Below are 17446 nucleotides of genomic sequence, written 5' to 3' on the forward strand. Positions count from 1 at the left end.
GGATCTGCATGTATGATGAGAATTGGTGTTAAGGGAATAATAATAACTCGCAGCCCGAAGGGTTGTTCTAATTCCCGCATTATATCTTAGCGGTAGTGTAAGCCGATGAAGTTCGAGCCAAGTAGAAAAATGCGTACAAAGACCGGCTATCAATCCTCTCCGGATTGTTTCCTGCTGCATCAGACTAATGGTCCCAACGGCAAAAGTAAACTTCGCAGGAGAAACAGTTTAATGGAAACCGGGACCGCGGGGACCATTAAAATGAAATAGTGATACAGTCCACCTCTCGGAAGCATAGACTCAAATCAATCTCTCCTAAGCAGAACGGATGGTCATTGTGTTTGCGCTATTGAAGGGCTACCATTATTGCGACTGCTGGCGGTAATGGACCGTAATGACGTACGATACGAATTGAACTTGCGATAGCGATTCTGCCTCTTTCGACCCAGAAGCGAATAGTCCTGCGTGTGTAAGCTTATAAAATATTCAACCTTGTAATACAATATCACCCTCGTTGCACCCCCTTTATCTTCTTACCGCGCGGCTCCACACACTATGAAATTTTATGGAATAGATAATCTAAGCATTTTAATATAGGTATACATATTTTGCGTTGGATCATTCGCCAAGTACTCACTTATGTATATGCAATAACGCCTTTAGGTCCTATCTGTAATCGAAAGGATGGGGAAACGGGCACCTGGGCCAATGGGGAGCCATACATCACACGGGATCGGCGAGGCTCTAGATTTAGGATCGGATAGGATAGAGCCGAGGGAAGCAGGATATGAGGCTGGCGTTGCGACGCTTCTGTACTCTCAGCGATAAATCACCAGGACAAATTTAATTATCCTGCTGTCTGCGATAAGGCCGAGACGTTAGCGTGCAGTCGTTACCCAACACCATCTCAGATACGCGGGGACTTAATCCCAGCAATCCGCACCTCTCTCTACCGCCATATACCACCTGATATACGATTCTCGACTGAAACTTGCAGAAATTATACGTTTTAGTCATGCACTCATATATTTCAAATCGTAATTAACCGCTTTCGAAAAACTGCCTACCGAGTAGGACTCTTAAATAAACTAAAAGGTGGGTTGTTAAATGCTATATACAAAATGTGAAATTTTAACAAGTGGAAGATTTATGGATTTTGGCGTTGTCACTCTCATTTTTGAGAATTATTTTTAATTGAATTCGTTGGATGGGAAAATGTCGTTTCACCTCCGCCGCATTTAAAATGCACCAAGAAAGGGTCGGCAGTACGTGTGCGGTAAGGAAAAAACAATCGAAGTAGGTATTGTGTTTGTAACCCCAGTTGTGGAAAGGCACGAGTATACGATTATTCGCAAAGAATACGAAGTCTGCCAAATAATCACAATTATTATTGTAAGAGTTCAAACAAAGCTTACAGCGAGGGTGGCTGAGAACGAAGGGGTTGTAATGAATGTCGGTGGTTGTTAAACCGGTTAATGACTGTAATGCATTCAATTTATATGTTTTTATGTTGTATGGCGCACATGTTCTTCGCTTTTTATTTGTTTAAGCAACGAATATTGGAGTTTTTAGTATTTACGAATTGAAAAGGTAACGACACTGTCGTCAGAAAATTATAAAATATCCTGTGCATGAATCGTTTTTAAAGCAGAGCTGTCTCCCTCAGACGAGCGAAGGACGGCGCGCGCCGTCTTTGTTTGAATGTCAGGACCAGCTGTTCTCAATTTGGTGGCTATTTGTTCTCGAGAGTTCGTTCACTCGCCCCTGCCTAAATTGCAATATGTGTATTTAACGAATTTCTACTGCAGACTTCAATTAATACGTGTGTGTGTATGTATGTATAAGGGATTAAAGTCATAACCAAAAGTGTTCAAATACAAAATTGCTTACAAAAGGACGAGCCAAACAATAAATTTCTGCAGAAGAAAATAGTGTATTCATTTATAATCTACCATTTATGTCCTAAAGGGATTATCAAAGGACTTAATGCAAGAGAAATCATTTAATTTAAGTGTGTATTGATTGTTCCATTTAGTTAACTAAACATTTTGGTAATGTCTTTTTAATTTCATTCCGTATAAAGAAAATTATTTCTAATTATTACTTACTAAATTTCACATGTTGATCCATAAATTTTAATGCGTTACGGCGTGATTTACGACGTAGCGAATCTTAAGCACTTCGTATGTGGCACTAATGAAATTTGGAAGTGATAAAAAGAGTCGTTTATAGTTTTATTTTTTGAGCAGGCATTTAAATAGACTTATTGTAAATGTAACTTTACTTCATAAGTATTCGAGTAGTTACCCAAGTTATTATGATGCAACTAAATCAGAGTAGACATAGAATTCATTTATATAACGACAATGTTACATAATGGCGCTATCCAGGCGGACAAGCTAGGGAATATGTATGTGCTACAATGTACAGTGTATGACCACAAAGCGTGCTAAACGCAACTCGGCAGAATATCGTCTCATTCGATTGCGAATATTCTAGAGCATTCACAACAATAACTAAAGTAATGCCACTGAACTTAATTCAATGGTAATACCATTTTTGTGTGGCAGGTCAGTATTTTATTAGCCAGTTTTGGCTCCACCATCAATAAGTTATTTTCGAAGGCTACCACATTCCCTTCGTCGGTACCCACTTCAAAGTCCCGTTCACTCGCAATTCTCGTTTGACGTTTTGCCTTCACTATCAGTATGATCTTGTGGGGGGATACCGCATTCCCTTTGTCGGTACCCACTTCCGACGCCCCGTTCACCCGCAATTCGTACTTTGGTGGATTTCGCTTTACACTCCACAAGATAGTACTCAATTTTTGGCGCACTTCTCATACCTTGAGCTTCTATTGGCGACACGAGACCGCGATTCGAGCCCTAAACTTTTAGACGTCTCGAAGATGCGCGCCTTGCCTTTAGGAGAAAAAACAAAATTTCATCATGCAGGAGTCGTACGCGTTTACAAGATCTTTCCGATGACACCAATTTCGAAACAATCGGACCAAAATTGTAGAAGAAGATATGGGAAAAAAAATGAAAAATCTCCACGTTAGTACACCACGCTCGGGGATGGCGTCCAGATGTCGCCGAAGTAGTGGTCATGCCCAAACATGGAAAAATACAGAATTGATTCTGGATTTCAAGCTTACTTACTTACCTATGTCAAAACGCACATCTGCCATAGACCTTTTCGACCCTTTGTACTGCGTCCATGATTAGAATCATCCGCCCCTAGCGAATGCCGACTCTAGTCCACAAAATGGTTGTTTTGAGGCCATTTCGTTGTCAGTGAATTAGTCTTACCAATTGCGTTTTAAGTACGGAATGAGGAGTGCCTTTAATGCAAGAAATCAAAAAACAGAATCTTTGTTGCTGCTAAGGAACTCGACAGGCACCCATTGCATCTACTAGTTTTTCATGAAATTCCTGTTCATTTTTCTGCTGTGCGTGCGGTGTCATTGCTATAACTCTCACCAGGAAAGATTGCCGGTCACAGCACACCTTGTGTCAATTTACAATCTATGTTTTTTTTAAGAAGCGAGCGACTTCCGGAATAGGATCGTGCCAATGTTGAATGAAAAGACTTCTCGTTCAACATTGGCATGATCCTATCCCGGAAGTCGCTCGCATCTTTAGAAAAACAGATTGTAGACCGGGATCAGGTCTTCTGTGACCGGCAATCTTTTCTGGCGAGAGGTTTAGAAGATCGTATTAGCTGTTTCCGCTTTGAGCTGTATATGCTCTCTCCAGTTTTTTGTCAAGTGTACCTAGATATTTCACAGACTCGGAAAGCTGGAGATGCTTTTGGAAGAGAACAGGTACTCGAAATCACCCTTTTTTCGTTAAAAGGACAATCTCCGTGTTTGTCGGGTTTATCGACAGAGGATCTATGTATACATCAAACAAATTTCTCTTATTGTAAGGACCCTTTGTGCTTGCACTAAGAATAGAGTAGGTTACTTGTTACTTGCGACGAGGCCAACACTAAGGCTGTGTGTATTAAAAGTAGTAGAGCGTTTTCTTGAGAGATTAGGGCTGGTAGTAAAGTTAAGCGTAGGCCACGTACCTATACGTTTTTCATAATGAGGACGACAGAACCCATTTCCTCGGAACGACACTTAACTCGAAACTCGATGAACTATAATTAGGCCATCATTGTCAATAATTGAAAATATCTAAAAAATTCACTTTTTGTAACTACGACATGGATCTCTGAAGAGCTCAAAAATAGTGTTTTTAAAAATGTTCAACAGCATTTTCTGTTTTTGAATAACTTTTAAGCTGTGAAGGTGGGTTTCCTGCTTCGAGTATTTGGGGAGTTGAACATTTAAGAAGAGGTAAAAACTGACGTAGACGTAGACAAATAACTACCTTTGCAAACTCGTATTTTCTGCTGGAGATATTTGGAGATTTTTGCATGTAGGTACATATAATTGTTTGTATGTAACATAACCTCAAATATAAATTATTCATATTAATATGGATTTGAATGAAAGATTACGACTGGTGTATTTGTGTAGACAACGTTTAAAGCAACGTATAACGAGAAACCAAACAAGATACGAAGAATCGCATACGATTCTCAGTAGAGGAATTTTTTGCCACTCAGCTCGTATTCGGAAACCAGACTTTTGATCTGGCTCATATTCAATAGCGCTGATCCTTGAACTCATAGAAATCGATTGGCGACGGTTTGACATCGCGGTCTCTTTTCGTTCTCGAGTTAGAGGGGGAACAGACGGACGGACAAAACCATCACATAAGGGGAATTTTTTTCTTTCGGAAGTCACCAATGATGATAGTATGTATCATACTTTATTTCTAAAAGTAGTAAGTACTTAAATAAAACATTTAAAAGTGTCTACCAAGAAAATCATTTAAAATCTTTCATATACAGGGTGGCTTAAGAGCGATTAATACACTCCATTAATATATGACCAATTAGCTTGGTGATTGTTTCAAATTCTAACCAATCAGATGATTTTTTATCTGATTAAAAGCTAGGTAGCTTTTTATCAGCGATTAAACATATAGTGGTTGTAAAATGTACTGTCTTTTATTAATCTCCCTAAAATACACTTGATCTAGGTTTTAAATCAGGATAATTTTATTTTTAATTCACTCAAATTTTGTTGCTTCCTGGAAAAAAAAACGTCTTTAGCTGGAGCGATTTGATCATGTGTTTTTGATTTTTGATATTTTTGCTACAAAACTTTTGTGTAAAATTAAATTTATCCGATTAAAAATCAAGCTCTTGTGTATTTACCCCCGAAAAATAACCCATGCCATAACGACAACATCTTTCTGTTTCTATTTTAAAATTACAACACAGCATAAAAATTAATAATATATTAATAACAAAGTAATGAAGAATTGAAAAATCAGGCCAATTTGGGTTTTTCATCGCTATGTTGTAGGCCATCCAAACACAACAATATTATTATTTAATTTGGTCCTGAAATAGGTACATTTTTTTCAATTTAACCGGCATTCAACTTTATAAAGAATTTTGAAAACCCCCGCACAAATTCATATTTACCGCAACAAAATGGCGTAGCCAATCACAGCGCAGCACTGTGACGCAAGAAAAAGAGAGGTGGGGATGACTGGGCCTGACTACTGACCCTTTAAGCTAGGGAAATTGAGAACGGAATTTGACATTTTCAGTTCTTCTGTGATTTCAAATGCGTCAGAAAAAGAGGCAAATTTGCTTCCATTTAACCTGCACTCTCCCACGGAAATCCAAATGGTCAGCCGCGAATTTGAACCGCCCTGTACATATTCAAATTGAATGAAAATAATCTAATACATTTTTAACGAAATTTTAATTATCTCAAAAAATTGCAAAACAGTGCCCATTAATCCCAATCTCTTTATAATGCCAAAAATATCTATACAACCCCATTCGATCTAGGGCACCCTGCATATCACTTTTAGATAAACTATAATACTGCAGTTGCTGTACTACAGTAAAGGTATTTTACCCACAACCCTTGCCAAAATGTTTGTACCGTAAGGTCCGTACCCATGATTTCTGTATTTCGCATTGAATGCCACAAACTCGGGTTTATATATTCTAATTTCGTACAAATTTCGTATCGTAAATTCAAAATGTTGTACCGTTTTTGGTCCCAACGATCATTCCTATTTGTATTGCCATTTTTTCCCTCAGTTCGTTTCGATTTGTAAAATGCCAAAATTGTTTCATTATTATAAATAGCGCATTATGGGCACAAAATTATGGTGCAAAATACGTGATGTACATACTATAACAGTTTGTTTCGTTCCCTATGTTTCTTCCGTATGTATGGTTGGTTGCCTGTTAGAATACAGTACAGATTCAGTATTTAAATTTTAAAAACCAGTATTGTCCTTGTCCTTGTGATAAAATTCCTTTACCTTTTATCTTCTTTTCCGGTCACTTTTTGATTTGACAATCGTCTGTCCTGCATGGGTTTTATCAATACGCTTGAAAATTTGCATCCCTTAATTATTTAAGGATCTCCGAGTTTATTGGTGTTATATTTCAACTTTACTATCCATTGGAAACGTCTTGGTAGCTCTGTGGTAGTATTTTTGGATTTTCGCTTTGCGGTTCTGTAACCACATGGGGGTTGGCGTCTACTTTTAGCTCGATTACCACCTTAAGAGGTATGTTCTATTGCTTTTTACCTTCTCTTATATGTTCCTTACAGCTTTTTGTGTGGATTGTTGGTACGTCCAATGACGACATCCCGTACCTAAAAGTTAGGTGTATTTACGTCACGTTAGTCGTGAACGTACCCTCTTCCGTGTGTTTTCTCTCTCTCTACGACTGATATCTTGCCGACCAACGATACCTGGATCACCGGTTACATTCCGAGTCGACGTGCTATCCTGCAACTGTCCGTTTAGTGTAGCGGAGTAACCACTACAACCAGCAAGGAAGTAGATGTCCGGTAGCCAGTCCTTACCTCCAGCTTGATCGTCCTCACGGGCAAGGTCAGACCGTCTCTGTGTGTGTGTCCTAGTGTTGTCCTACAATCTTAATTATAATGAGATTACGTTCCTCTATTTATTTATAAAACAGTACTTACATTTGACCTATAATTTTGTGTACCCAACGATTCTTTAATTTATGTTATTATTGTAAATCTTTCCGGTTAACATAACCACTACTAGCACTGTCACTTTTTGTCGCTATATGTAAACAATACATCTGTCATACCTTGACACCCAACAAGTAAAAGTGTAAGGAGTACACCAAGGAGCACCCCAAAATTTCCTTGTTGTAGAATACCCGCTGTCAGGTGTGTTTTAGGGTACCCGTGTAAAGAAAAGGCCTTTTTATTTACCGCCAGGTCCCTGTGCGTCATTTACCTTTTTTTTGGTTTATTTATGAAATTGGTTTATATACCGTGTGTCCGTTCTCAAACTCGAACATAGGGATTTAACATGGAGTTGAACGTTTTTGCGGATTTCTGCTCGCCAACTTATTCTACAGAAAAGGTAATGGTATCATTGGAAAGAGAAAATTATTGCGCATCCACTGATACTAACAACAAGACTAAAAATTGAAATTGTAATGAAAAATTTTAAATCGTTTTGATTAAAAATTCGACAGTATTTTCCAAAACATAGTAGGCTTGAAACAGTTTGTTTATCAATAAAAATTTGACGTTTACGCTTTTGTGAAACTGAATTTACGGAAAGATGAATAATTATACCAACGAAGAAAGAGTTTTTATGGTAAAAACCTTTTATAGCGGTGTTAGTTTGCGAAGAGTTCGAGATTTGTTTGCCGTTGCGTTTAATACGAGACCGATACCATCAGCAAGTACCATACAAAAATATGTAGAAAAATTTGAAAATCAGGCAAATATTTCAGTAGAATCAGAAAGTAGGGGTGGTGAGCATTACAAATTTTATTTTAAAACATGTTCTAAAATGACATCATATCATAGGATATCGACAAGGGGATGACCGCACAGAAGAGCAAGTTTTGGCGATGATAAATGCAGACCCAACGTACAGTTTGAGGCAAATTTCCCATGAAACTGGTTTATGTAAGTCGCGGGTATGGATGATATTAAAGAAATACAAATATCACCCTTATAAACCACAATGTCATCAAGAGATTTTTTATGTTGACGAAGAAAGTAGGAGTGCATTTTGTTATGAGATACAAGAGCGCGCTAACAACGATCGCCGCTTTCTATCGTCGATATGCTTCACAGACGAGTGTACCTTTACCCTCAATAATGAACCCAATGTTCAAAACACACGTCATTGGGCTCAGGAAAACCCTAGGCTTAATATTTCAACCAGAACTCAGTATCCTCAAAAAATTAATATCTGGGCTGGGATTTTTAATCATAATATTATCGGCCCATTTGAAATTGAAGGAAACTTAAATTCAGAAACCTATTTAGATCTTTTGGTAACAAAGGTAGGACCCGCATTGGAAGACGTTGCAAGAGAAAATCAGGAGATCTGGTTCCAACAAGACGGCTGTCCTGCGCATTTTGGTTTAAACGTTAGACATTTTTTAAATAATTCATTTCCAAATCATTGGATTGGTAGAAGTGGTACCATAAATTGGCCAGCCAGATCTCCAGATTTGGCACCTTGCGACTTCTTCTTGTGGGGACACCTTAAAAGTAAAATTTATAAAAGACGCCACCCAGATATTAATTCTTTGAGAGAAGCTATAGTTACTGAATGCGCGTTAATTACTAACAGGGAGTTAGCGAATGTGCGAAATAGTTTTTACAACCGACTGGGATATTGCTTAGCTCAAAACGGGGGGTTATTTGAATATTTACTTTAATTTGTTTTTCCTTACTAGTATTTTTGTGTATTTTTAATAAAAATCGTTCGAAGCCTTTATTGCTAACATACTATATTGGTGTATTATAGAAATAATTGCCAAAAGACTACGAATTGAATACACATATTAATTCCCTATGTTCGACTTTGAGAGTGGACATTCCCTATGTTCGACTTTGAGAGTGGACACCCGGTATATATTCAACATCACTTGGTTGCGACCCAAACAAAATTTCGCTGTACCGTCGTTCATTTCCCTAACCTTCTTCCTTCCTCTTTGCACTTAATTTTAATTTTAATGGCCGGATTATTCCATTTGTGAATACTACGATTTATTTATGAATTATTAAAATTTACCCAAACGTAACTGTGGTACATTTATGGTCGTATTTACTTGTTTTGTTGCCTATCCTTCTGTATTCTCTTTCAGGATTTTCTGTGTTTAGTCCCTTTCCTTCCTTTTCCTTTAAAACACAGTGGCGCTTCTTGTCAATCTACCCCCGCGAATCCCTGAGCTGAGTGACCATCGCCTCCAGAGTAGAGCTAGACCGGAGCAATACCGGTCCTGGTTTGCGCCAAAACCAAACCGTTATAATACCTAACGTTGTAAATTTAATGTAGTGAGTATAAAATACGATTTCCACTTGCTTATTAAGAATGACCATCCGATGGCTCTTTTTTATTGCCGACGATCAAACTAGGATGGGTTTTGTTTACTTTTGCGTTAATAATATCTATTTCGTGGCTTTTAATGGATTACTGACATTATTTATAGATAGGTAACAAACCCTATACTTAACTAATCTAAATTGCCGTAAATAGTTTCGGTTATTATAAAATAGGACAAACCACACATATAATAAAAGGGACGTGTAGACACTACGATAAGAAATTTTCATAAGCTAAGATAATATAGTTAATACGATAAAAATTCTTTCTGGTTTATTATGTTTTATCTAAGATAATACGGTGACTGCCGGAGAGGTAGCGTATATACATTTGCCGTTAATCCGAATTTAATTCCTGATAAGAGAGGGAGCAATATGACACATTAGTTTATGTTTACATGTCCATTAACAAAGGATTAACATGTCATCCTTATCTTGAATGCATATGGTTCAAAAGTGCTACCGATTATTATTCATTATTATCACGCATTTAATATTAATTAACTTCATAAAAATTACACAGTACACTCGTGGTAAGCGATTTAAATAAAATTAACAAATTTATAATAAAATTGTTTATATTTATTGCAGTTAATGGGCTCGAAGTATTTTTTTTATTTATCACTTAATGCCTTATCTTTGTAAGAATAATTAGGTTTTATAGTTTGATGGCCGCAATTAATGTTTTAATATCACCAATATACAACTTATAAATTAATACTTAGTACTTAAAGGCGCACTTAAGTAAATATTATTATTGGGGGTTCCTCCCGTGACATTTTCGCTCGATGTGTGATTAACATATTTATAATTTTACTCGCAAGAAATTCTTTTGAAAATTGCCTACATAAGCTATGGATCAAGTTCGTGTAGAAACAATCCCCCACAGAGTGGTTGCGTCCCAACAAGTATTTGGACTTGTTCGTGAAAGGTCTTCCATAAATTGCTGATGAGGGTTCTAACTGGACAATGTCAGTTTTCAGGAATTCGTTCAAAAGAATTGACGGCTTCTTTGGATTTTACGCGACGGGGGGTGCCCGTGCTTGTGTGACTTTCTGATCTTCACAGCTGGACGCCTGCAATACTTAGAACTATTTCTGCGAGGCAAGGACGCTTTACTTGGCCTTTTAAGTGTTACACATTTATTTCTACCTCGAATCCAATTTTTGTGCCATTACACCCTTTTAATTACACTAATAGATTTAAACAAGTTTGGTGAAACAAAAACTTGTTTATACATTTTGTAGGTTTTCGTAGAGTTAGAGGTCTGATATTATCAATTAAATTGTGCGGCTTCGTATGAAACAACCTGTTACTAGAAAAACAGGTAGAATCTTGACTGGAAAAAATATCGAAATTCGTTATGTGAAACACTGAAAAAGTGATACATAAATTAAAATACTTAATTTAACGGATGTTTGCCTCGGTAATTTTTGCATCAATGTATTTAGCTCGAATTGATTTTGAGATTAGGCACATTGACACGATTTCGCTTTTTATTGCACATAAATTATCTAATTTGTCCACGTTGTTTTTTTGATCATCGTGTTTTTATGGCCCGTTCAATTAGGGAATTTTCAAGAAAATGACAGAATAAACGGCGTGTGCGCGCGATGTGTAATTTTTTATTGCTTGTTCAGATTCTTAAGTGAATTTTGATCGTGAATGTTTGGTAATAATTGTTTCAATCCATTCAAATTTATAGTTATCGGTAGTAAAGGCCGTAATTCGGATAAAGCCTCCGTTAATGTACTTATGGCGTGTGGTGAATCGAGGTTAAATATAAGTTAATCCTATTTTGTTTGTAAAATGGTTTCGCAAAAGACGCTTAGTTACTACTATAATTCAGTTGTACTCATCCATGTATTAATGTTTGTGGTTTGATACGCCGTTAAATCGATTTAACGTTATTTAATTGAGAATTGGTTCTTGAAATTTTTATCGAAACCGTGATCGACTGAAGTAAAGGTCGACTTTTCATGCATGACACGACTCGCACTGTTTGTAAACAGAATAATCGAGTCATGTAGAGAATAAACTTTGTTCCATCAGTCATACTAAGATGGAATAAGAATACCGCGCGACCATGACGTCTGCATAAGTCAATCGTCGTCGTGATTTAATAAAGCTGCGCTCATCTGCGCTTCCGATCATGGCAGGACAAAAACGAGCCGTGACACACTAATGCACGTAATCTAGTTATCGCTGATGTACGCGTCGGGACGCTTAACCTAATAGCTGCCGCCATGTTTTTATAATCCCCCACCCTATTTGGGCTGACATCAAAATTAATAAATGCGCAGCATTTTAATGGACTAATTTCCTTTAATCGATGCAGACTACCATTATTACATAGGTACCAGAGCATTATTAAACGTTAAATTAGGAAAACTCAGGCTCGCAGGAAGACACAGATAATTCAATCATAAAGCAACGAACATTGAATTAACAATGGTTAGAAACAGCCCCGGCTGGCGCATTCTATTGTTACTGTTTGCTCGTCTAGAAACTAGGGATTGTGCCACTAACAGTTACCGAAAAATGCTCGCTCAGAATGTCTGCATTGCATACAAGTTTTATTGTATAAATTTATTCGAGTTAAGAAATACTTTAAATTTAACTTAACGTGCAAGCTAGTCACTTGAAAATACCATTTTCTTTCTAGACCAACGGTATTTTATTCATGAATTCAATTTCTTCTTTAAATTTAAATATCTTAAGTACGCCACATGTAGTATTAGTGGTCATTTATAAGGTAATATTCAGAACATTTTGATCTCGTTTAAGACCTTGTTGTATGTATAAATTGTTATCGCTCTCTGTTAATTCATTTGCTGCATCACTTTAAATTGTCAGAAATTTACTGTACTATAACGGCATAGTCATCGCTTTGAAAACTGGAAGAATATTTCAAATTAATCCATCAACGCGCGACGTTTAGCTGTTAAATTCCGATAAAAAAAATCCAGAATCAAGCGATTATTAAGCAGCGGGAGTATTACGGGCAGCTACTTTATCGACAACGTTCGTCCGTCCGTTCGCACGATTCTCTCCCCAAGAACGCTTGGACATATTGATAGGTATATAACGTTCAAATTTGTGTGTACAACCAGGCCCCGAACTTCACATTGCCCCACTCACATTCGATTTTTCACACTTGAGTAACCTGGGATGATGTCATTTGTTGTTTAGTTTGTTTTACATTAATAAACGGTGGTTTTGAGAAATTAAATGTACAATAAAAAACAATTAGAATTAAAAAAAACCTTTTGAAATGTTTGAAAAATTCTTGAAAACAACTGAGATTTCACCGAAAAACTGAAAATGTCAAATTTTGTTCTTATTTTCCCTAACTAAAACGGTCGAAAATGGACGGTTCCAGTTAGCACCTTCTGTGGGCACTTTTTCTGAATCTGAATCTGTTATCATAATTTCCATAGTACTATGCTAGATGTAGAAGCTACAGGGTTAATGGGCTTATGGGATTGGATTTTAAGAAATGGGATAGAGGACAAAAAAAAGAAAAATAATGACGTGTCATACTTTTAAATCAATTTACAAGACAAATTTTAAAATCAAGAGATTTACATTTATTTCTCAGCAAAACATCCACGGGTAACTAGATATAGCTGTATCATGACTATGAGAACGATGCATTCAAATGAATTTCTTTTTTTTACCTCTATCATTCCGTAAAAATCCAATGTGGGGACCATAAGAACTAAAGGAGCAGTAGCTTGTAGCTTCTACATCTGATGTGCTATGGAAATTCTGACAAGAGATTCAGATTCTCCGGAAGAAAGTGCCCATACAAGGTGCTAACGGGAACCGTCCATATCCGACCGTTTAAGGAAAATGAAAACGAACTTTGACATTTTCAGTTTTTCGGTGGTATCTCAGTTATTTTCAAAAATTTTCGAAAAATTTCAAGCGTTTCTTACTCACAAAAAGGAGAAAGTTTGCTGCCATTTAACCTACGGTGTATCTTTCATCATTACGGATATCCCAACGGTGAGCCACAAATTTGAACGACCCCCTGTAAATGCCGAACCCCAGTAGTCATAGAGGGCCGGTTTTGAACCAGTTCAAATGTGCTCCCCTTGACCTTGAAAAGTCGGTCTCTCCTCTCTTCCTTTTTTGGGGTGTCATATTTCATTTTTAGGATCACTCGTCTCCTCTGGTGGTGTCCTTTGAAATTGAGTAAAGATCGCTTTCGCCCTAACAATCGTATAAATGTTTCTGTCCTCCTCCAACTGATTACCATTATATTTATTACATTTATTATAAAATGTTTCCTTAATCATTAAGTAAACCTTATCATTACTAAACATGAACGACGTACGACGCATAACTCGAGGTGGGATGATTGAAAGGATTTTTTACCGCATTTTAACCACATTTTAAACTTGCTAGACAGTATTAATAACATATGCAGTTGAAATTTCTTTGAAATAACAATGCGCTGGCGCAGTCAAAATTTTTTTTCAACAAACAGTTTTCTTCCAACCTACATTAACACCTATTGAATAAGGCAAAGAAAAAACATTCTAGGAGGCGTTGAGTGCTACGATCCCAAAAACCTACGAATGATCGTTTTCTTGAAAAATACGCTTAAAAATTGTAGATAACCCAAACTTCAGAGCCCTGACCATCAAAACGTGGAAGATTTATGTATCCAAAGCAATTATGGGTTTGAAATTACTTTACTACAGTGCGGCTTACGCCTTTGTGTACGTTTCGATGATGTACACCTTCGGGAACATATTCGTACCTTTCCATAAAATACTTGATTTTAATGGAAATTTAAACACTGTTATTCGGCTGGCGAATATTGCACAATTACCGAAAAATTACTGACTTTCACAGGAAATTTCGTTTGTATATTCCCTTCACAACCAGCGATGTACGGAATTACTATTTTGACAATATGCGACACCAAGTGATGGTACTCTATAAACACAAGGTGTTAATACCAAGTCGTCATTACCGGAAACGGAACTCATAAAAATAAACAACTTTTCTTAGTTCCAATTTTTGATTTGGTACCCCGTCCCGGTTCGAAGTTATTGGCCTGCTTTTGTTTTTCGAAAAATCGTCCTTTATTTTATGGCAGGTTTTAAGGACTATTGAAAAAAATTTTTAAACTATCTTTCAGCTCTTTAAAACATTTGCATTTCCAATAATTTTTATTTTTTCAAATACGAAAATACCGATCGATTAAAAATTTCAAAAAAACATTTTGAAACAAAAGATTAGATTTGACAAGATACTTCCACCGTAATGCACTGCTTGACATGCTTTTGATTTTTGGAGAGGCAAGGCGTAACATGCACAGGGAGCTCGAAGAATCTACCGGAGAAGATGCCCAAATCGTCAACAACCAAGTGGCCAGCTTTTCAGAATGTGTAGACGTTCATCAGCCATTTTTACGCAACAAGTGGTGGGAACGCCAACAGATTACGTCAAACCCCGGCATTAAAAGAGGCTGTACTTGATATGATTGGAGCACAATGATAATAGTTACCAGATTACTGTTTGGCATAATCTGTAGGAGCAGGACCTTTATGCATACTCCAGACATAAAGTACAAGCTTTGGGACCTGGTGACTTTCAGCAAAGACCGTTGTTCTGTCATTGGTCTCTTCGACGTTGTAAACTTTGAAAGACATTTTGAAAAATTCATTCTGTTTACGGACGAAGCTTGCATGGCAAGGGACGGCGTATTTAATTTTAAAAATGATCACCTGTATGTAGGCTGACGAGAATCCCCACCCAATATTTATTTGTGCAAATCAACATCGTTTTGGTGGAAATGTATGGGCCGGAATCGTAGGGGAGCATGTAGTCGGGCCCTACCTTTTCCTAAACCGCTTGAATGGGGAAAAATATTTTCTTTGATACTGTGCTACCGAAGATTCTTGAGGACTTGTCATTAAACATCAGACGGAGACTTTGGTTTCAACATAATGAGACACCGTCTCACACAACACGACAAGTAACCACATTGCTAAATCGGAATACCCAATAAAGGGGTTGGGAGGAGAGATCCTGCTGCGTGGCCAGCCCGAAGTCCCGACATAACTCCGCTAGGCTTCTTTTTCTGGAAAAAGATGAAGACCTGTGTATACAAGACACCGTGGGGCACCAAATCAATAATTGTTACTAAGAAACGTTGTCTGTTTTAATGAGTTCTAACTGCCGTTTTCGAGTTTAATAACTTAGTATTAGAGGCCTATGTGGGACCTTATACAGAAGACCAATGCCGTATGCCAAACAGTAAAACCAATTCATTGTAATAATAGGAGTGTTTGTTACTGCATATTGGTTTTGCAATATCCCACTTGTAGAGGATCATTGAGAAATAATACAGGGGAGCTTCCTGTAAAATTTTTATATGTAAGGGATTGCTTTTCTCCAAATGACAATTCACTTCACCGACATGTTAAATTAGAAAGTATTTAAACACTCACGCACTGTGGGTATATTTGACACCTATATGCTAACATAGTTGTGTTACTTTAGACTTTAGAGCAACTCGGCAAAACAGTACACCAATGGGGAACCGAACAAAAAGAGAGCTAGTGTGTAGGGTACCATTTGAAACGAAGTGCAGCAATATATTTAATTGGTACATATATATTTATATTTAAATTCCCGTACTAAAAAGTGAGGTGAGGCGAACCTCACAATTTTTATATTTTCATTTTAGTGTAAATAATGTTGTAATAATGTAATTTGTTGGTATACAAATCCTGTAACAAAGAAACATGTTTAGGCTTAGGCATGCTAAACAGATTTTAAGTACTCCGTAAATTATTTTCGTACCATAATGAAACAAGATTCAAATTGAGAAAAACGACCGATACATTAAAGATTCAATAGTTCAGTATATTCTGTATGGGCAACTAAATCGATTTGGTTATGATTCATTAAATCGTTACTTATTATATTTGCATAACCGTTTACTCGACGATTGAACATGTTGAGCGCCAGCCAATTTTTCTGTTAAAAATTAAAAACTATTAATTTCTGACACCACATCTGTTTTACAAATTGCATTGATGAGAGTCTTAAGTGTGACGAATATAGGCATCAGAGGGATGGGATTGGCACTAACATCGTCCCAAAAACTTCAGTGAGAGGGCAATGACGAATTTGCATTCACCAGTGAATTAGTGTATTCTCGATACTCTCACGAACTAGTCTGTCTAGAATAAATTTAGATCGCGTAAAACATTCGAGGTTTCCTAATGAAGACAACTTTCCAACAACATTGTGGTTAAGCGACGATGTTCTTCACCACTCATATGTTGGCTTTTCAACGATATCATGCACGGAACACTTCGGATGATAATTGTTCTAGTATTGACGAAGTACTCAATTTGTCGCACTGTTTCAGGAAAGCGTTTATTTGAGCATACTAATACCCTCGATAGCGAACTAGTCCGGTGGGATTTCTCTACAAATTTATTTATTTTCGGTTATCCACATAAATAATGAGACATGATCGTGATCGATCGCAGTACTACTGTTGACACAAATTAGTGGATTCATTGACGTTATCCAGACAATCGCAATGAACTGCATTTTATGCGTAGTTAACCACTGAGATCTTGGAAATTCGTATAATCCAAAAGAACAACAGCTAACGATGGCAATATTGAGAGCCTAGAACAAGAGGGACAAAAAATAAAATAAAATGAAAATACGGTTATCAACATTTATTTTCTATTTTTATTATTTATTTGTTTTCATATTTTACCGTCATTAATGTCTTTTTTTATTAAAAGATTATTGTCACATACTTAATTAAAAATGACAATTGCACCACTCTAAAAATAAATCTGTTTTTGGTAATGTAGTTTACATACCTTTTTTTAAACGAATAACGAAAAATGTTTAAATTTTACATTACATGATAAAGAAAGAATCCCCCAATGTCAAACATTATAGGGTGTAAAA

The 17446-nt window shown here is 36.8% G+C and overlaps 2 protein-coding genes across 5 annotated transcripts in view; both read left to right on the forward strand.

Annotated features, from left to right (window-relative positions):
- Nucleotides 1-17446, forward strand: part of LOC116160343 (homeobox protein homothorax) — a 304208-nt gene that overhangs the window by 63462 nt on the left and 223300 nt on the right. The gene's annotated exons all lie outside the window — the stretch shown is intronic.
- Nucleotides 7402-8872, forward strand: LOC116160344. Its single transcript, XM_031473534.1, has 2 exons — nt 7402-7896; nt 7952-8872. Exons 1-2 carry the CDS (start codon nt 7701-7703, stop codon nt 8815-8817), a joined length of 1062 nt encoding a protein of 353 aa, XP_031329394.1. The 5' UTR covers nt 7402-7700; the 3' UTR covers nt 8818-8872.

Source organism: Photinus pyralis, unplaced genomic scaffold (genome assembly GCF_008802855.1).
Source record: "Photinus pyralis isolate 1611_PpyrPB1 unplaced genomic scaffold, Ppyr1.3 Ppyr1.4_LG1, whole genome shotgun sequence".
Lineage (NCBI taxonomy): Eukaryota > Metazoa > Arthropoda > Insecta > Coleoptera > Lampyridae > Photinus > Photinus pyralis.

Coding starts and splice junctions, on each gene's coding strand:
- LOC116160344 (XM_031473534.1), top strand. CDS start 7,701: ATGAATAATTATACCAACGAAGAAAGAGTTTTTATGGTAAAAACCTTT. Junction 7,897..7,951: donor AGAATCAGAAAGTAGGGGTG/GTGAGCATTACA, acceptor ATCATATCATAG/GATATCGACAAGGGGATGAC.